A 21829-nucleotide genomic window follows, 5' to 3' on the forward strand; every position below is an offset into this window, starting at 1 on the left:
TGCATTAGAGAAGAGAAGAATGGAACAGAGTGGAGGAAGATTGAAGGCAATGTACTTTTCTGACTCTGCTGCAGGTTGGAAGCAGTGGACGATCATTTAATGATCGACAGAATTTAAAAGTTTTTTACCTGGGTTATTATTTATTTAACAAACTCACGGCACATTTTAGAGCTTAAAAAGAATTTTGCATACAAGTTATTTTAGCTAAACAAATGTGGATTTTTAATGAACTTTGTGAGTATGTACTTATGTAACTGTTTTTAAAGGTGTGGTTTTACAGTCTTGTGTGCGGATAAGTTGTACTGTGTCTGATGCGGTGATCGCTGATGTTTCGTCGGCAGGTGGGCTGCAGTTCACGAAGAGCCTGAGGGGCCGGCCGCAGATCTTGTACGACGGCTTCAAGTACAACTGGGCCTACAAGCGCGAGGACGGCGTGGTGGTGTGGGAGTGCTCCCAGCGCAGGTTCAAGTGCCCCGCCCGCGTCACCCTGAGGGACAACCGGGTGGTGGCGGCGTTCACCGCCCACTCCCACGGGCCCCCTCTCGGCACCAACATGGCGGTGCCCTTCGTGCAGTCAATGTGATCAACAGCTAGTCATTTTGAATATAAATAAATGTACCATGTACATTCCCTGAAAAACTTTGTTGACCGGTACTTGATATGTTACACCTGTTTTATTTTATTGGATATATTTATGTGTGTGTGTGTGTATATACATAAATATATATATACACATATACACACATACATATACATATACATTAATATACACACATATATACATATACACACTTTTGGGCTATTTAAAAACAATAATTCAAAGGGTTAGTATTTTAAATTATTTTGCTTCTAATATTTTGCATATGATTTTCAACGAAGCTATTAGAATCAAATAGTTGTTAGCGACAGAATATAGATTTACATTTTGTTCAAATGTTCAAATGAAACCTGTTTGTTGGCAAAGGGAAATTATTTGGCCCCAAAAGTATCCATGTGTACTCTTGAGATTTCTGCTGCCATGTGGCAAGTTTTCGTGAACTATTTAACAAAATTTCCATTATTTTTTTGAGGAAACAAGCCTGAAAGCCTTAAAAGTATCCTATATTCACGTATACCCCTTTGCTTCTGACCGCCTCATATCAATTCATATTATAAACATAATTTAAGGGACCCACCTGGTCAGGGTTGTATCTGTGTTAGTGAGGCAGAATGATAAGGTTGACGGTCACTGGTGTTTCTAGCGCTGTAGGTATAACCTCTAAGCGCAAGGCTCTGAACTGGCGCGCAGTCTTCTCCTCGTCACATGGTAAATGTGAAATTTGAGCAGTAACCGTAACATTAGATGACAGAGCTAAAGATGCAATGCAAGGCCCTTGCAAGCTCTCTACCTGGGTTATCGTATCTAAAAATAACTCTGAAAACATGTGTTTAAAAACAAAATGCAGAAACAATTACCACCCATCTGCCCTTAATTACTTCTTGTAAACTGTCCGTTATCGGATATCTTAAGTGGTTTTCAAATCCAGTGGTGTCTTCTGAACATCTACACACCATATGTATGGCCAGGTAGGCCCTTAATTGTTTACGAATGTTTTCTTTTTTACTTAGTACTTATTCAATGGTTTTTTTTATGAACTTAAGGCAAATTTTTATTTCAGTCCTAGTGTATACTGGAAGCATAAAATCATGTTGTATACAGTTTTAGATTAATTGTTTGTATGCGGCCTTCATCTTGAACTTCATTATTTTTAGTATATCATTAATAAATTTTAAAAAATTAGATTTTCCCAATAGTGTAGAAACTTTTCTTTTTCAGGGTTGAACAAAGTGATTTTTATTGATTATAAATGATAAACAAAAAATAAAACATTTTAACAGTTAATCAAAAGCAATACATAATTTCATGTTTTTAATGCATGCTAAGACTATATAGAAATTGCCTTTAACTTCCTAAAAATCATTTTTAAAAAAATAACTAGTTTAGTAGGGAAAAAACCTTTTGTAATGATTAATATGGTTATATTATAAGCAAAATAATTTAGGATGCTATCACTGCAAGGCTGGGTGTAATAGGTGTAGTTTGATTTGCCTGAGTAATTTGATAAATTTTACCACAGTACACTCATTATCAGTTGTGTAAATTAAGGGAATATGTACCGTACAGTTAGACTGGATCTATGCAAATTGTGATAACAAAATTATTTAGACAACAGAAAAAGTATTTAATAAGTTATTTCATTCATTTCATTCAACTTAAAAGTTTAAAATGCATACTCCATCATTTCTTGTGTTCACATAATCCATGTTGTATGTATATTATGTTTTTAGAAAATGTGTTAGGTGTAATTGAAAAATTCCAAGTTAACTATTTTAATGCAGTTGTAAATATTTTTATAGTACATAAATGTAATCAGGCCAATTCAAACGTGTGAAAGATCAAAGTTTTTTTTTTTCTATGACCATTTTCAGAGGCTGTGCTAAATTTTGTATGTATGGAAGTAAATATTGCGCTTCTATCTGAACAGATATGATAAAAACAAGTAAACAACAACAACAAAATTGTTGTGTATTTATGTAAAATAATTATTTACAATTTGATCTAAGACAACATCTCAAAGTATAATACTTGCAAAGCCTTCAGTTTACTACCTGTAATTAACAGATAATGTTTTTGCACACGTTTGATACTGAAGATATATTGTTTAAGACTAAATGGTGTACTGGTAAAAGAGTTTTTGCTATTATGAGGAGTATAGCTAGTGTGTGTGATTAATATTGATTTTTTTTTATGTGCTTGGAAAATTTGTATATTAAATAAATTGATTAAATAAAATTTGTTACTGTCAACATAATACTTAAGAATGATGTAATTTTTTTATAAACCAATGACTCGGTAATATTACGCCTGTTATGTGGCAGTGTGTGTGCCAAGGCATCACGCACATGTGTAAAGGAAACTGACTTCTCATGTTCAGAGGGTCAGTAATAGCGAGGGGATTGCTGCCACACCCTTTGCCCTTCCATAACACATTCCTACTCCTTCGGCTGACGGGTATAAATTACCGCATTTACCTGCGTATGGGTCCCATATTTTATGATGATTTTCAGTGAAAAAAAAATGTATTGTGACCAATATGCATATTTTGGGTTAAAAAATAATATGGTACTGTGTGGTTGAATATTTGCGTAAATAACTAACCCATGTTGGTTTGTAATAAATATAACTCCACAAGTAAGTTTAAATTGTTAAATAAAAAAATCTCAGCAGTCATCTGAAGCTCAGTGAACAGCCGACCTGTCGTGTCGGCAAGTGACGTGTCAGTTGTGCTACGTGGGCTAAGAGGGGAGGGGAAGATCTAAAAATAAACCAGCCAGGGGGAGAGAATGAGTGTGTGTGCATGTGTTTGTGTGCATGAGGCCATTAAACTGCAAAGGGATGTGTAGAAAAAATTATAATACAATGTAGGTAAGGGAAACAAGGGTATAAAAACAAGTAGCAGTCTTTTCCTTTATCTTATCAGGAAGTGCAGGAATTGGATTGGTTGTAAATATGGCGAAGGAGGGGGGGGGGGGGGGAAGTGGGCTGCCTTACACCCTCCCATAGTAAACAGAGAAAGAAGAGCCAAGGGTCAGCCGTATTTCTCACACGCCGATAAGCTGAGAAAGGGAACATTTCACTTGTATCCGTGGAACTCTTGTGAAGACAGATATGTGGTGCTCCGACCCACAGACCTGTAGACAGGGACGATCCTTACAGTGAAAATGTTAGGATTTTTTTTGGCCCAAAATTAAGGGTGTGATCCATACGTGCAGGTAAATAGGATATACAGCTTGCACCCTTAGTTTTTGCTCTTGCTAGTTGCTGGATATACATGTTAAGGAGCCCATCTAGCCAGGTGTGTATTTGTGATGGTGAGACGAGATGATAAGTGCAGTGCTTGCTGGTACATCTAGCGTGGCATCTCCTGGGCTGTGAACTGGTGTGCAGTCTTCTCTTCGTGCATAGGGAAACTATGATGTTCGAATGATAACCATAAACATTATGTGGTGGAGAAATGAGGGTAAAGGTGTAATGCAAGTCCCTTGAGTGCTTTCAAGAATCTGTACCCGGCATTTCAAGTCTAAAAATTACTCTAAAAAAGGTGTTTTAGCCAGTTTAACTTTTCTAAAAAAATACGGTTTTGAAAACAAAATCTGGAAACAGAACTACTCGTCCAGCGTATTCTTGAATGCTTTTCGTAAACAGACACCACTTGAATATCTCGAGCAGTTTTCATATCTTAAGTGTGCAGGTAGGCGGGGCTCTTAAGTACTTTGTACTGGAGTTGGGGAGAAAGAGTATGTAAAAATATACGAACTAGATATTTTTTTTTTAATCAAACTTTCCTCATTCAATGTGTAAGTTTATAGTGGTTTGTTTTAAATAACCCCAATTAAAATTAAGATAATGTAATTTAAATTAAAATTAAAACAAATAGGTTTTTTTTTTTTTTCAAACTCAAAAATTTGATGCATTACTGGTAAATAGGTCAGTATGTATAATTGTTTTCTTTCGTAAGTGGTTAGTGAAGATAAGAAAAGCCATGCAAGCAGGTTTTGTATAGAATATTAATACTGTTGAATAAGAAACGTAATATATGTATGTTTGTCATATTGTACGGGCATGTTGCATGTATGTATTCACAGTTTGATAGATCTTGTTTGACTTTGGAGGAACTGAGTACTTCTTGCCGTGGGTTATTTTTTAGGTGCTGTGGAGTTTGTGACGAGTCTGAGAGGCAATCCTCAGCTTATCCACGACGACTTCCTGTACAACTATGCGTACGAGAGAAAAGACGGCATCATTTGGCAGTGTATCAACAAGAGGAGGATGAGATGTCAAGCTCGAGTCGTCACCAAGGATTCAAAACTGGTTTTCACCCACAGGTTCCATCAGCACGAACGGCACACCAGAATCATTCAACACAAGAAACTGTTCGAAAATCTGCAATCTACGTTATTGAATTGAAGAATTGTTCCCTTATAGAACAGATGAATTTGTGTGTTGCCAAACAAGTTTGATCATCCTGATGAAAGACACTCTCTCTTTTATATATGTCGTTAAAATCATTTAGACACAAATAGTGTGTGTTCCCTATGAAACAATCATAACTTCTCATTCTTTTCTTAGTGAATGGTTTGGATGTAGACATCTTAATCATACTATTATGCATACTTATTTAGTAACTATTCACAAAAATAGTGGGTTATATTGGAGCTATAACTTAAGGCTATATACTGTGGTTGAATTCAAGCCAGAGAGGAAAAAAATTATATTGTTAATAAAAAATAACTTTTGTATGATGTAGCTTGAGAGATGTATGTATTCTTAGTTTTTATTTTTAATGTGTATTTTAGGGACATTGAGTGGTTTTATCTTTACCTTACTCCTGTCTTGTGTAAATTTGCTATGAGCCAACATGTCAAGGAAAACGAAAGGTTGGTTTTTGCTCCACGCATCTTCCTTCGCCTCCGGATGGTTCAGCGAAGGTAACGGGCAGAGGAAAGGCACACGGGTGGACAGTGGGGAGGGTTTCTCCTTTTTACAGAGAAATTTAAAGCAACGGAAAAATACTCTTGAGAGTTATCCATGCCCTAGCGTTACACTGTGTTCCGTGTTGTAGCAGTTAGTGTACATTTGCAAGGAAATATGTTTAAAATAGTCAAACTTTTTGTTTTATCATTTCCTCAAATTACGTACATGCATTTGTTTTTTTTTACCAATCAAAAAAATACTAGTAAAAATCACCAGCCAATACCGATGCATGGCAACTGCACAGAGTCTGTTCTCAAGGCTACCAAACTCTCTTTCTCTCTCTGATTATTACGCACTGGGCAAACTAGACACCTACTCGCCTTCAGAACAAGAAAAATACAAAGGAAAATTATGTTAACCCACTCATTTAAAAACAAAGAATACACCAGAAATACACATAAAAACGTAACTGTACAAATAAACAAAGAGGTAAAGTTAATCCTTTTGGCTTATTCACCATAAAACGAGCAGATCACCAGAATAACTTAACCAGCATGAAGCAACGTAAATTATGATTATAAAACATGGCAAACACAGGAATAATTATTAAACGGAATAAAATGATGTTATTTACATGATATCGTAAAACCTAACCAATGTACTCAACATGATGAGATTCCATAATAACTTGTTGATTAAAATGTGTAGAAAGTGGGGAGGGTGGTAACTTGGATTGTTACAAAGTAGACGCCATAAAATTAGTAAGCTACCAAACTCTTTAATGTAGGAGTTAGAAACAAGATGTAGCACACTTTGTAAGAAAATTGGCTACATGAAATAAAAGTTGACTACTTCTTGTGCAATGTCAAATAAAATAATTAATATGAAAAATGCACGTTTGCATATGAAACACTTTTAATGGGCAATTATCTTCCCAATATATTGTGTAAACCTTTAAAGGAGCATGACTGGAGGTGATGCCTCCACTTCACCCAACACATCACTTGATCACTTTAGTATCTGCACAGTCTTTTTCCTTGCATGTCAGTTTCTAACAGGTATGAGTGCAAACAACCACTGTTTTACTTATCTGAAAAGGAAAATGTGCATAGATGTTTACTGTAACTTTAAAGTATCATTAACCTGTATCTCCTACAATAAATTTTACACCACTATAAAAAAAAATGAATATTTGTGGATTTATAAATGTGCATACAGTAAAACCCCCTTCTCTTTTAACAGCAATAAATGCACCAGGCATAATTTGTTTCACATCCGTCTACATTGTATGTAAAAAAAAAATTACGTAAACTTTATCAAACCCCGTGTACTTACCAGTGTATTAAGTGTAATATTTGTTTCACGCACTGTATCTAACAACAATAATATAGTATTGAAGGTTCATGTACAATGTAAACAAACTAGATAATAATAAAAAAAATAGTTTTAATGGTATTATATTGTTAAATTACAATATTGAAAAATCAAACTCCACTGTAAGCATGCTGCACAAACATACTAGACACTCGGTATTAAATATTTCCATGGAGAAAATCATTATTGATAATGAGTAAATCAAAAAAATATTGGTAGGTATTGAATGGGATATTGAGAAAATATTTGAGATTAAAAACCTAGTGCATGGGGAGCTTTCGGAATGAATCTACCGGGAAAAGCTGTTAAATTATTGCGGTGTCAAGAAAGTATGGTAACCGAAAGCATGATTGTCAGAGCCCCAATGTCTTTCTGTCGGGGAAGACGCCGAAGCGAAACTGGTGCGTCGCTGATGCTGTGTGACGTCTCCTGCTTCCAGGCGGCCTGAAGTTCACCGTCAGCCTGAGGAACAGGCCCCAGCTGGTCTACCGGGACTATGTGTACAACATGTTCTACCTGCGGGGCGGCGGCGCGCGCTGGGTGTGTGCGGACACCAAGAAGCACCGGTGCCGCGCGAGCGTCACCACTCGGGACTCCCGGGTGGTCAGGGCCCACGCGGTCCACAGCCACGGGCCCCACACGGAGGTCATCCGCAGGAAGAGCCTGACCCGTGGCCTGTCGGACCGCTGCTGGGTGCTGGACGGCTGTCCCCCCAGCGGCACTGCCGTCGTGTGACTGCAAGGAGACGACGTCCTAGATTCCTAGGCCCACGCCAGACGTTCCCCATTACCCTTTCTGTCCTTAGAAACTGTCGAGTATTTTTTTTTTTACCTACTGTCGTTAATATTCACCACAGAATCCCCAACGACATGCTTCGCTAGAAAAGGATGCTCAGAATTTTTTTTCCTACTATTGTTAATTTATAAGTGATTTTGTGTGCCATAGAAGGGCTGTGGAATTGAAAGCAACGACATTTTTGAAACGACATGATTTTGCTGAAGGAATTTGACATTATTCCCAGTTTCCAACCTCGTACGTATGTTTAAATCCAATAAGATGTGAATTTTACGAATGTGGAAAATAACTTTTTAACTAAGGAGCATCTTTGATACCACACATACAGTAGGACCCTGATTATCCGCGACTCGATCATCCAATTCGCGGATTAACCATGATTTATGTCCATCAAGCTTACTTCTCCGTTATTTTATTAGCACCGACTGTACTGAAGTGTGTGTGTTCCTTTCAACTTGATTTTCAGCAGGCCCACGCCAGACGTTCACCATTACTCTTTCAGTCTTTAAAAACTGTTGAGTATTTTTTTTTTTTTTTTTTTACCTACTGTCGTTAATATTCACCACAGAATCCCCAACGACATGCTTCGCAAGAAAAGGATGCTCAGAAATGAAATATTCTAAAAAAAATTTTCATTTATTAAATTAGTCGTAGCCCCTATGTATCGATTAAAGCAGAAAATGTTTTTGCCAAATACTAACGTAGGCGCAAAATGCAAGAAATTAACGGGGTTGGGATTTCCTGAAAAACCCGACGCAGGCGACCCAACTTACGTCCCGTCAGTGGGCGTTTCCCCGACAACTGGATCTATAATGTCCCGTTCCCGTTGCACCGAAAACATTTACGATTTGAAATACCCGCACGTGGATTCATGCATTCGGTGACAACGTGCCCAAATATGCAGCAGTTAGCGCACCTGCCACGCTTATTTGTTGTGATTTTGTGTGCCATAGAAGGGCTGTGGTATTGAAAGCAAGGACATTTTACCCGTGTTGAAACAACGTGATTTTTGCTGAAGGAATGTGACATTATTCCAAGTTTCCAACCTCGTAAGTATGTTTAAATCCATGAGATGTGAATTTTACAAATGTGGAAATAACTTTTAACTAAAGAGCATCTTTGATACCACGCATACATTAAAATCCTATTTTTCAGCTAGATTATTAGATTAAATTGTTCTTTGGATACTAATGTATAAGGAACTGTAAATCTGTAAACTGTATTGTCAATTGAATTTTCCTACATTTGTTTTCATTTCTCAACATGCAGTTTATATGTACTTGTTTCATTACTTTACTCACTGTCACCATGTGGTTTGTATCTGGTATACAGATATACATAAAAATTGAAAACAACTATAGTTGCATTCTGATTCATTAAAATTCCTCTGAAATTGTGGTTTAATTATTTATTTTTGTGCCATGTGACAATCAGATATTGAGTAAACTTTTTTTACAGGCTGTGAAATGTCATACAATGATTAATATTGTAAAAATTTAATTGTGTGAATTTTTACTGCTATTAAATAACACTTAGAAAATGTATGGTGACATAACTTGTAACTTAAGTAAAAACGTAAAATTGAAAGTAAGTGTCCCTGCTTAGCTTCTTCTGTTTGTTATTTTTGAAGCTTTCAATCTAATGTTAAAATTATCATTCCCCTGAGGCCTAATGTCTTAATGACCAAAACAAAGATTGTTTTAAGTAAAGTTTATATATTGATACTAGGACTTTTCTTGACAGACTTTTTTTCCGCTCAATCTTTGATCCATACATATAGGTGTGATGTGTGAATGGGACGCAAGGAAGAAATCACAGCTATTAAATATTGTTTTTTTAAGCAACCAGATTTTTTTTTTAAGCTTGCTGACTTTGCTTTAAATATTCCCAAAAAAGTTCATGGTGTCAAGCCAAGTTTTTCTGGGCTGCCTGTCATGCTGAAACCATCTGTGGTTTCATCTATTTACCACGTAATTGTGATTCTTACGGGGACCTATCTAGGCAGGGATGTTTTTGTGTTGGCGAGGTGGGATGATATAATTGATGCTTGCAGGTGGTTCTAGCACAGAAGTGTCTCTAAGTGCAAGACTCTGAACTGGTCCGCACAATCTTCTCATTGTACATAGGGCAACTATGAAATTTGAGCAGTGATCATGACATCGTCCGGGGCTACGCCCAGCTCGATATGCCATCACACCCCGCCACTCCACTCCTTCCCTGAAGTTTGAATCTCCCGCCGACATGTGTGTGTGTGCGTGTGAGGGCGCCGCGAACCACAGGAAGAGGGCGCAGTAGAATCAGTGCTTCGTACCCTTAAATTATTAGTAATTGGATGTTTGTAATTCACTTTTCTTTTTAACCCCTGTTATTTTTATAATATTTGTCATTTCAATAATTAACGTAAATTTTAAGTGTCTTGATGAAATATCCTGCAGGCCGCCAGAGACATAGACTTGCCGAGGCCATAATGTAAAACCGATCTTCATCTTTTATTTAGAACTGCATAATAAATTTCTAATGTAATTCTTATATTTTATAATTCTATGTAAGAGATTAAAGAATAGCTTTCAGGGTTTTCTTGAGTAAGCCTCGGCGCAATACGGCCCGAATAACGGTACCATCCATTTTGGCGCGCTGCGTCATTGTCTAGCCACCCCGACGGCCATTGCTCGCCCCAGTCGATCTCTAGCGCTCACCGAGGTAGGAAGCACGCCGCACTCCGGGGACTTCAACTTTGGTATTCATCTGATCCGGTAATTCTGTCAACTAGTAGTAAGTACTCTAAAACGCTTTCGTGTATCCCCGGGGCCTACCTCGGGAGCCGACTGTTTGATTAATATCTGTTAACTCCGGTAACGGGACTTGAAACTTTCGCGAACAATCTAGCACGGCCACGTGGTGGCCGGCCTCACCTAAGCCTATTGCGCCGTAAGGCTTTTGACTGTTAAACGACGGGACTAGGAGTATGTAAAGAGTTATCGTGCCGATGTGTATGCAAGGCCAATAAAAACCCGGATCCGTATCTTGTGTTGTGATTGACCACGTGTGTGTTACCCGAGTACCTAGGGGCGTGTGGGATGCCCTGAGAGCCCACGGTAGGGACTAAAGCGTGCCTGACGCTGAGAGCGGGCTGTAGATCTGGTTATTGCATAGGCAGTCTTCGGGGGGAAACGAGTCACGTCTCCACACGGGCGACGTCACGCCCTGGGATAAGAGTCTTGCCGGGTCCACGTGCCCCTACACGTGGTGGCGCCCATTAAAATACAGCCTAACATCTTAACAACAACCCCCGGCCACGTCAACCATAACAATATATGGTGGAGATATTAAGATAGAGGTGTATTGTGAGTCCCTAGCATGCTTTCAGAAATCTTCACAGCGATTTTCATACTTAACGAATTATTCTGAAAACACTAGTTTCATCCATTTTCGTTCTCCCAAAAATACATTTTAAAAAAAAATCCACTCTCATTATGTTCTTAAATATTTGTAAACAGGCTCCAATCAGACATCTTGAGTAGTTTTAAAATTGTGTGGTTTCTTCTGAAGCTCTACACACTGTATGTGTGCCCGGGTAGGCGAGACCCTTAAGCAATGAAAGTCGTTCCTGCCCAACTTCTATGCTGGACATGCAGGACAAAACAAACTGAGAGAAAGGATAGTAAGTAGATAGCTGTGTGCAGCTGTAAAGGATGTAAGGCATGTTATGGAAATCCATTGTGAATTTTTTTGTGGATCTTCACACACTTAACCAAGCACTGTATTCTGATGAAACATATTCTGATTTCAACCTTGCCTAGAAAATTACATGAAATTACCTTATGTGACTTAACAGAAATTGACTCAAAAAATTACCTTGTTTTTCATTTGCACCGAGAATTTAGAGCTTAAATAAACTTTTTTTTTTTCCAAACAGAGGTAGGTATTTGGAGTTTTAATGTTAGATTTGATCTACAGCAAAATTTGGGCTCATCACTTGTTTAATCATCAGTTTATGTTATCTGGAGAAGAAAAAAAAGTATCAATAAACATGCATCTTGAAAATTGGTCACAGATTACTTTGACACCTCACTGCATAAAGCTAGAGGTGACACTACTGTATGGCAGCAAACATGACTACCTAATCGTCTGTGCGTCACAAACCGATAACTGACAGTACCTGTTGCGTGAACTCACAGTATGTACTGGTCTCAGTCGTGACAGAATAGTCTTGTGTATGTGCATTGAAGTTAATTACCTACTTATTGGTTTGTAAAATAAATTGTGACTGGTACAGTACGAGTGGATTAAAATATTTCTGTTTACTGTCTCTTTGGTTATCTATCACCCTGCCCTGGTGTGCGAAGTTTTAGTGAATGATGACTGTAAAATGCAATGTCCTGATCTGTCAGTTAGAATTTCGTTTCTCAGCCGCTAAGCTTCGGGGAAACCAGCGGTAAAGTACGGAATGTGTGAAGACGCGTGTGTGTGCGTGTGTGTAGGTGTGTGATCCCTGGAAATGAAAGGGCCTGATGTTGGGACTCTACTCGTTCCAGGGAGCACGCTGGAGTACGTGTGCAGTCGGAAGGGGAGGCGTCTCCTGGTGCACGGAGACCACCTGTTCAGCGAGGAGCGCGCGCACGGGGGCAGGAAGTTCTGGAAGTGCACCCAGTGGATGGTCGCCAAGTGCCGCGCGCGGATCGTCACCGTGGGGGACACCAAGATCGTCAAGTGCGATGCCCACACCCACGGCTCCCAGGCCCACCTGATCGAGCAGAAAAGGAACGAAGGACTCGTGATGTGGCAACAGGACATTCGCGCTCCTGCGTTAAGTTAGATCGTGATTGCGTTTTCAGAGGCCATGCCAAAGAAAAAAACCATCTGTGACTTATTGAAGTTCTACTTCTTTGGATGTGTTACGGAAAAATGATGAGAGATAATTTTTTACGATGCGTGCGCACCATGCAACAAAATTTTCGCAGGAAGATTGTAGACCCACATGTATGGACATAAACTCATATATAGTCACATTCATAAAAATTAGGGGACATACCAAACATATTGGTGTGCCTAATGAAACTTTACGAGAGTGAAACTACCCTGGAATATGTATATGGTAAACTAAAATAATCATAGTAAAGAGTGATTTCAAGTTTTAAAAACCTTACGATACTGGTATTACAACAATTGTATATAGTATGCATTCTCCTTACAATCTTCTTTCAGGTTTTGTAATGCAGTAGTTAAAGTGTGCGGTTAATAAGCTAAAGGAACGTGGTTCAAACCTCAGCAGTGGATTTTTTTTTTTTTTTTTTACTACAGATTACTGGATTATACTAATTGTGCTTTAAGCAAATATATATGAATACATTTTATTTATCATACATATTGCTGTAATATTATTAAATACATAGCTCAGTCCTTTGGATTGGTTATTTCATATTAAGGAGACCTATATCATCTATTTTTAATTAAATTAATATTAAATTATGTTTGTTATGAAATGAATTTCCATTATTTTGCATCAGTAATAAAAATAAAACTTTATAATAGTACAACTAAATAACTAAATAATTTATTGTAATCTAACGTGTGCGGAAACTATATAGTATTAATGTTTCAATTAATTTTAACAAGGTTGGCAGTATTTTAATAAAATTTCTTGTCGAAAAAAAGATTGAAGCCAGGGATCAGTATTTTTTCAGGTCTTTTTTTTTTATTGGAGATGTTACATTATATAGTTTAACAGTTCACTCTACAAATCAAGTGATGACATAGTCGACGTAGCTGCTCCGGTAGCCTATTCTAGTGATGGGTGTGGATCTACATGTGAGTTGCATTCATTAATTTAGTGATTGATATTAAATACTGGTGTATATAATTAAAAACATTTAGTTATTGTGTGTATTAGTGATAGAAATTGCGTTTGTAAACTTTTTCAAGTGTATTTATGTAATTGGGTTATGTTCCTGTATGAATAATTTATTTGCATTATTATTTAATAAATAATTTAAATTAATTTATTAGAATAAAACTTCAGCATGTTTATTGATTTTCAGATTTAATTAAAATTTATTTAAATTATTTTACTAAATTAAATGTTTCTATTAATAATGAATACTGTGTTTTTATTTAATTAATTTATGTTACACTAAATTTCAAAATGTTTCAGTGTCTTAAATCGAAAAGATGTATAACTTATAATGTGCGTACATAAGTGCACACACACACTTTTTTTTTACCATTATTTAAATGTTACCTCAAATTGTATATGTAGAATTTTTCCAGAATAAAAGTTATTTATTTACTCTGTACCAGTTGCTTCAAGAATTTTATTTTTTTTGTTGAGTTAAATTTGTTATTTGCAGGGGAAAGTTCTCTACAAGCTAATTTTTAGGGTGGAAGGTAATATGAACGAAAACAATCAAGATGAAATTATAAAACTTGGATATTTAAAGTGTCTCTCTGCTCGGGAAAAGGTGTCACTATTTTGGCAAGGGCTTCAGTCAACATTCAGTCTTTGGCAGCTGGATATTTTTATTTAGCGTTTGCATTCATGCTTCGCGTCTCCGGAGCTGTGGATGAAGTGCCGAGTTCGTACTGCAGTGATCGCAGCCACTCGACAGCTACACAGCCAAACTATCAGAGTGGCCTCCAGAGCTCTCTCAACTTGAATTCTATGTCTACTAACGTTTTACACCAGATTCGTTTAAACATTATGTGAATGCGCGTAAGTTAAGTGAGATGATTTTATGCAATATTTGAATCTAGTGGGCCAAATGATTCAAAATTAGCTTGTGTTTCTACTAACACAAAGACCAGAAAAAAGGTTTGGAGTTGGTATTTAACACATCCCTTATGAAACCTTATGCATCGATATCACTTTTGTATTTTACATTTTGTCTTTAAAAAAAATGCAATGCCTAGAAAGTACAATGTTGAAATTAAAAATGTGGAACCTATTTTAGGGTTTGGTAATGTACGTAACTTGTACAGGCGTGCTGAACTGGAGTGTAACCCTGTCTGTTGTCCGTTGGCAGGTGTGAACGGCTACATTTACAGTCGCCAGCGCTCCCGCCAGCTGGTCTTGAACAGCTACATCTTCAACGTTTTCCGCGACACGGGCAAGAAGAAGTCGTGGAAGTGCAGCGAGTATGGGAAGGGCTGTAGAGCCGGCTGCATCACCATCTGCGACAGAGTCGTGAGCGCGCGTGCCCTCCACAACCACAAGAACCACGCGGAAAAGATTCAGGAGAAACGCTTGCTGAACCAGATGATTTACTTGAATTAAACCAGGCACAGTAGCAGAACAGTGTAATTCAAAGGTTACTCTTCTTTTTTGTTTACAATATAATGTTCGGTATTTATGCTAGATAGTTATTTATTTTAATTTATTTTATTTGCTCCAAGATTATTCATCTATAATTGCTCAGGTTTTGTTTTCACCCCACTAAATAATTATATTTTAACATGTGATTTGGTTTACTTAAATTATATTCTATGAAGACTGTGTTCAACAAAATAGTTTAATTTAGTTTTAAATAAACTATAGACTGTACCAAACACAAAACCACTCATCTGTAGCCACAATACCTATATGTAATTAAATACTAATACAAAATGTCAGTTTTTTTAAAATTCAGAACAGTATTTCTGAATGCTCATTTTGGTTAGAGGACTAAAGAATTGATAAAGTTTTATTTGGTCCTTTGAAGTATAGCTACAGTAGAGTGACTTTTCTTTAATGTGTTTGTGGTGTAATGATTATTTGATTGTTTTTTTGCCACCATTTATCAGGATCCAAACTGAATGAGTTTATATAAGAGACTTCATAGGCATTATTCATAATAAAAATGAACAAAATATTCATGTGATTAACCTGAGCAGTACAATTTATTGATGTTTAGTTATGTGAATTTGTTAATTTGCAAATCCTCAGCAATATTCTAAAATATTTTACATCACCAAATGTATGTCCATTCAGACCCAAATTCATATCAAATATAATTCCCATGTTCACTGTCTATTATATTTTGTTGAATGTGAGTGGGTACTAGTAAGTTTGTTTCACTTGTGGTCAAAGCTGTTTTTTTGTACATTTTGAAACTTAAATTTGATAAGTATTGCTCATTCATCTTGTGGGAATGCTTAATGAGCCACACAGCACTTAACTGTATCAGAAAATAGAGACAGCAAACTTACAAGAGGGGTGCTGTTTCGTGACAGTTATGTTGCAACTTGGGGTCTGCAAGTATTTAAGTAATATTAGACACTGATGAAAAATGTGATATCTCCTTCACAAAAAACTGTAACATGTTTGGGACTAAGATGATTTATTAAGAAGTTTAGATTGGTTTCTGCAACATTATTCATACTTAGTTTTATATTAACAAATAATTTGTGATTATGATTTCAAACTATTTATAATATTCATTTAACAATTTCAACACAACGCCAGTCCCGTCCCCCTCCTCTCCAGTATTATGGTTCCACATGTTCCTCTCTTTACATTTTACTGTATTTTGGATCCATTTTTCTTGGACTTGTAAAGAATGGGGAAAAAAAAGTTTTACTGTATATTGTAATTTGTTCTGAAAATTTGTTTATAAACATTAATAATTTGATGTTCGAATTATATAATATATATAAATTATTTATATATGATATATATAAATGATTTATATATACATTCGCAGAAGCCTAGTTGCAACATTTTGATACAGTAAGTCCTCTATTTACGTCGTACCGATTTACGTCGTTTCGGATTAACGTCGCTAATTTTTGAGTACTCATGTTTCAATTTAAGTTGTCGCCGATTCACAATAACGTCGTTTACAATGACCGTAAATCTTTATTTTAACCAAAACACCGTATATAATTTGTTTATAATTCTTTGTTTCCTTCGGTAGTTAATTTATGCTATGTAGCGTAAGCTACACGTTCACCGCCTTATCTTATCATACATCATGAGGGACGCTTCCTGCTCTCCGCTGCTCTCCGCTGCTCTCCGCGCGGTGATGCAATACTACCAGCCCGCCCGCTCTGCCACCCACGTATCTCGCACGTAGAAGTGTTATCTACTTCCCGCAACGACACAGCATTTTCTACTACCCCTTCCGGCCGACCTTGGGCCGTGGCCGGCCGGTGGCATGAAACATGGCTCATTTTGCGTCGTTTCTATTTACGTCGCGGTTTTCAGGAACGTAACCCCGACGTAAACCGAGGACTAACTGTACATCCACTTTGTGCACTTCTCAAGAACTCTTGTGTTCTTGTCGCAGTCGTCCAGGGCTTCATAGACAGTGGCAGAGGGTCGCACCAGTTGGTGTGCGACAACTACATCTCCTACATCTTCAACGCGCGCGAGAAGAGGGAAGGGAAGACCGCGAGTACGGGAACGGCTGCCGCGCGGGAGGGCAGGCTGGTGACCTCCCACACTGCGACCACGGCGGCATGGTCGGGCAGAAGCTGTCGCGGGCGAGAGCGACCACCGTGTGACCGTCAGGGCCTCGCTGTGACGGTCGTGGTTCATGATGTTGTGTGTGCACAGTGGCACATCCTGGCAGGTTCACACGTTGGCCATTTCGTAAATTAACTTTCAATGCAACGTGACAGGGATGGGCCAGCTTCACTCTTTTCGAGGGCCAATTTATTGTTTTTGAAACTAACCTAAGGGCTGACTAACATGAACTAATCATAAGTAGGCGCAGGCATTTTTCGCAAATAAATCTGAGCGCCTATCAGACTGCAACAAAGTATACGCGTACCAGTGGTTTCTTCCTTGTGACTGGCGGCTGTCTGCGAGATAAGCCAATGCCTTATTTGACCGGGCCAATCAGGACTTGTTTGCTTCCGCACTGACTCACGGTGATTGGTGTTGTAAAAATCTACATTGACCTGAAAGAAACTCGCCCAATTAAGAAACACAGATGATGCTACAGTGTTTTAACTTTCAGCTAGTCTCAGAATCTTTTCGCGAAATTTGCATGCCCCTAATCATAAGTTTCGTACAGTTTTTGTCAGTTTATTCAGTGGAACAACAATTAACACAGTATGTTCGAAAATGAACTCGCTTTAAAATAGCTGTGAAGTATTTGCTAAAAATTATCAATATAAGAATAATTATGAAACAATATATACTAAACAAAAATATTAATATTTTTTTCCAAAATATGGAATATTATGGCTTCTAAAAGTGTCTGCTGACAACTTTTTCTATGTACATGCAAACAAAGATGGCTAATGCACGACAATATACCTGATAATATTTATTTGTTAAACAATTATTTACGCGGGCCTTGCGAAACAATGTCGTGGCCTGGATCTGGGCCGCGGTTAGTCATCGCTGAAATAGGAGAAATGTCCGGTTGAAAGAAAAAGATTTTTTTATTGTTTTTTCACTGCAATAATGTTAAAATATATTTTTAACTGCTTATAATAATATTAGCTTCAGCTATTTGATCCTGCAGCAATTAGTTTTTCAATATTGTCAAACTGTAACAAAAGTGTTTTCTACTTCTTGATTTGATTCTTTTAATGAAGTCCTAGGATACTGCAATGCAATAGACGTAGATGTTTAGTTTTCAGGAAATTTGTATAAGCTTCTGTAAGTAATTCATTACTAATTTCGCTTTTGTACTGTTGCATAGCGAACACAATCTTAATTTTATACTACCGTATTTACTCGCATATAGGTCGCCATCGCAGATAGGTCGCACCCATAATTTGAGGTCTTGAATTTGGTATTTAAGATTCCCCCCATATAGGTCGCACCGGTAATTCATTACCACACCGTGCGCGGAGAAAGGTCATTGTACTCGATCAGCTGCTGTTACGACGCGCCTGCTGGCTCTCTTTGTTCACTGAGCTGCGCATGCGCAGTATAACTCACTCAACGCTCTGCCCAGACTCTTGACCTTGCATCAGCAGCCAGCCAATAGATGCGAGCTTAGCGGAAAAAAATATAAGCTCCACCTCCCGTGTACCAGTTTTGTCCAGTTCTAATACCAGTTTATTGGTATTCGCACCAGTTTTCTCGCTGCCGTGACATGTTCAAGTTTACGTCCATCTTGATGTCTTGATACCAATAATTAATTAATTACGATCCCCAGAAATAAATTGTTAGTTTAAAAAATATGCTTCAACTGTACAATACTTCCGAAATTATAAAATACGTATAAAACAGTTACCAAGACTCCGCTCATTTTATCTCGTACCAGTATTTCGGCTAAGTTGTGACATAAATACTGTATCAGAAATTAACAATCAGCCACGTTCATACATTCGTGAGTTTACGTTTTTCCCTCGTGCATTTTAGATTGTCTCCTGCTGTAATTACTCGGATTGTTACACGCCTAGGCTTAAATTATTACATGTTTAGAAATAAAAGCAACTTTTCATGTTATAAAATATGTATATTTTGCGATTTAAAATGTTCATTGCCGACTATAAACGTTACATTTTTCATGATGTTTTTAGGCCTACTAGCTAATCTTATCTACTCTTAAAGTACCCACGGTATTTTCTGGTTGTTTATGGTTGTTACGTGATGTAAATAGTGGGATGAATTCGATTTTTGAGACGTAATTCGCGTGAAAGTATTGTATTGGACTAAATGGGAACTAAACGGGACCTGAAGAATATAGTGCAAATAACGGGAAAATGTAAATAACGGTAACGTAAATAAGGGGTTTTGCTGTGTGTACATTGTAAATAAATTTGCCTATACCTATATCAACTTCTTTTTCGCATTTTAAAGCAAAATATTGCAAAAAAAATTCCTCAAAATTTTTAAAAAAATTTTCTTCACATATAGGTCGCACTTCATTTTGCTCCCATCAAATCTGGTAAAATTGCCGCGACCTATATGCGAGTAAATACGGTAAGTTAACATTTAGTGGAAAGTGGATGTATAATCCTTAGGGCACTGAAATTTTCGCGAACCGCGAAATAAAGCGAAATAACGCGAAATGTTAGCAATTTTAATTAAAACACGAAATTACACACGAAAAACCCTTTTCGCGAAATTGACCCGAAATCTGCTTACTTGTACACGATTTTTTGACTGGAAAGGTCAATTAAATTAATAACAACATAGACAACATTTAATAATCAGTACAGATTCCTAAACACAAATTTCCCACCTAAAGACTACTTTATTAACCACTTTTCATCTTCGTTCATGTATCAAAACAAACATAATGGCTTCGGTACCAACTGTATAAATACGACTTTTGCGAGACGTTTTTTGAGTTCGAAAGTATCGATTCAAGAATCGAGTTGTATACTTCGCTATCACGTTTACGCTTAAAATCATAGTTTTCTTCCTGTATTTCATCAGTTTAACATTTCCATACGACTCGGTCCCATTTACGGTTTATTTAATATGAGAATCGATACCTTAAAATGAAATTACCGCCTGCGAAAAATGTTTTGTAAAACGTGTGAGTTAATCTCTGGCTGCACAGATTACTACTACGGCCATGTCACGAGGAGAATAAGAACAAAGGCAAGTCTATGTTATTGTTTACATAGATCGTGACGCTTTCGTATGAAAGATATTTTTTGTAAATGTAAGCCTTGTATGCTCAAAAAGCCTAAAGTAGTGACTGTTTTCGATCGTGCACTCGAATTTTAAAGTGAAGGCGGTAAATATGTAGTAAAGCGGTATTTGCGAAAAAAATGTTAAAAATCCGAAAATACTTTTATTATATGCTCTTTAACTTCCTCTTTTCATTAAACCCGGCGGGGATAAGAAATTTCAAATACTTAATTTTATAAGGAGATATCGAATTTTTTAATTTTCATAGTTGGGCGATATTTATTAAAAAAAAAAATTAAAAATTTCGAAAATACTTTTATTCTATGCTCTTTAACTTCCTCTTTTCATTCAAACCCGGCGGAGATAAGAAATTCCAAATACTTCAGGAGACTGAATTGTCAATTCTGGAAACATGTCTTTTATTCATGTAGGCCTATTCTTTTAATGATTTTTAAACTCTGATAATGTTAAAATTACTTTTATGGAACTCAAAATCATTCGTATAATTTAAGGATTATGATTGTAGTATGGTTTCTATTTTTATGTATTGGTTTTGTATTTTTACATTTTTCTCCATGATTTTAGAGAGCAGTTTTTTATGACGAAATGAGACTATTTTTATGACGAAATCAAGATATTTTTATGACGAAATCTGTTAATTTTATTTACCATGAAAGTGGGGCCCTAATAATCCTATAAATGAAAGTGATCTGATCTTGAGTATAGTAATTTGTGACAGTGCTCAGTATAAAATAACCTCAAAGCGTGATATATATATATATATATTTTTTTTTTTAAAAAAGAATGTAATGCAGCATTATTCATGTACTAACACCACAATCAGCGAGAGTAAGGGTCTGTTTTCCTACGCATAAAACCATCTTCAGGTGACGAAGGAAATCTAAGCTTACAGTTTGTGTAGAGAAGCATGTCACTCATAAGCCAAGATGACAATTAATGAACCCTGCATTTCTGATCTCCATATCTTGTAAAACACTAATAGTTCTTGATTTTAATTTTAAAAAGTTATGTGACAGTTAATTCGTTGATTCTCATTATTCCCTAAGTGTTGATTGACTGTATCAAGACTGTAACATCCGTACATGGAAATTCCAATAATTATTTTCCAGTTTAGCCAAAGTAATTTTTATTAATTATTTTTGGTTTTTTAAGTTTGTGGAATCGATGTGACTATTTATTTCTGAAGTGCTTTAAAACTCTCTTAGGTACTGGTAATTAGAATTGTATTTCATCTTATAACAATTACTGTAATGTCGAATGAAGTGTAAAAATACTATGTAGATATATTTTCGTGGTCACTAATCATTAGGCCTACATTAGGATTTTTATTGTTGTTACAGTATGGGATCATACAGCATTTTGTACAAAAGTCTTTTATTTAAATATTATCTTAATTTTAAAGCCATATTAGGCTCAACATTCTTGACTTATTCAGCTGTCAATGACATATTTTGTAACTAATCTTAAAATCACAAGTTTTGTAAACCACAATCAGAATCGAGCTGGGAATACAAAAAAAAAAAAACATCAACATTGGAATCAGTGTCTACACTTTGAAATCTCTAATTATGTATACTGTAGATAAGCAATGTCATCGAGGAATT

General features: G+C 36.7%; 1 protein-coding gene across 8 annotated transcripts in view; it reads left to right on the plus strand.

The window, feature by feature from the left end:
* Positions 1–21829, plus strand: part of LOC134542139 (protein tramtrack, beta isoform-like) — a 118064-nt gene that overhangs the window by 91893 nt on the left and 4342 nt on the right. For 2 of the 8 annotated variants that reach the window (XM_063386130.1, XM_063386132.1), the window contains exon 6: positions 4749–5347. The exons of 2 other annotated variants lie outside the window; for them this stretch is intronic. In XM_063386130.1, coding sequence (XP_063242200.1) covers positions 4749–5008 — 260 coding nt within the window. In that variant the 3' untranslated portion in view covers positions 5009–5347. Of the gene's footprint in view, positions 1–341; positions 2860–4748; positions 5348–7328; positions 10707–12219; positions 12988–14703; positions 14989–16944; positions 21753–21829 lie in introns of those variants that run through there. 4 more of the 8 variants (XM_063386135.1, XM_063386114.1, XM_063386138.1 and 1 more) reach the window with 4 other exon arrangements.

The sequence above is a fragment of the Bacillus rossius genome (genome assembly GCF_032445375.1).
Source record: "Bacillus rossius redtenbacheri isolate Brsri chromosome 4 unlocalized genomic scaffold, Brsri_v3 Brsri_v3_scf4_2, whole genome shotgun sequence".
Lineage (NCBI taxonomy): Eukaryota > Metazoa > Arthropoda > Insecta > Phasmatodea > Bacillidae > Bacillus > Bacillus rossius.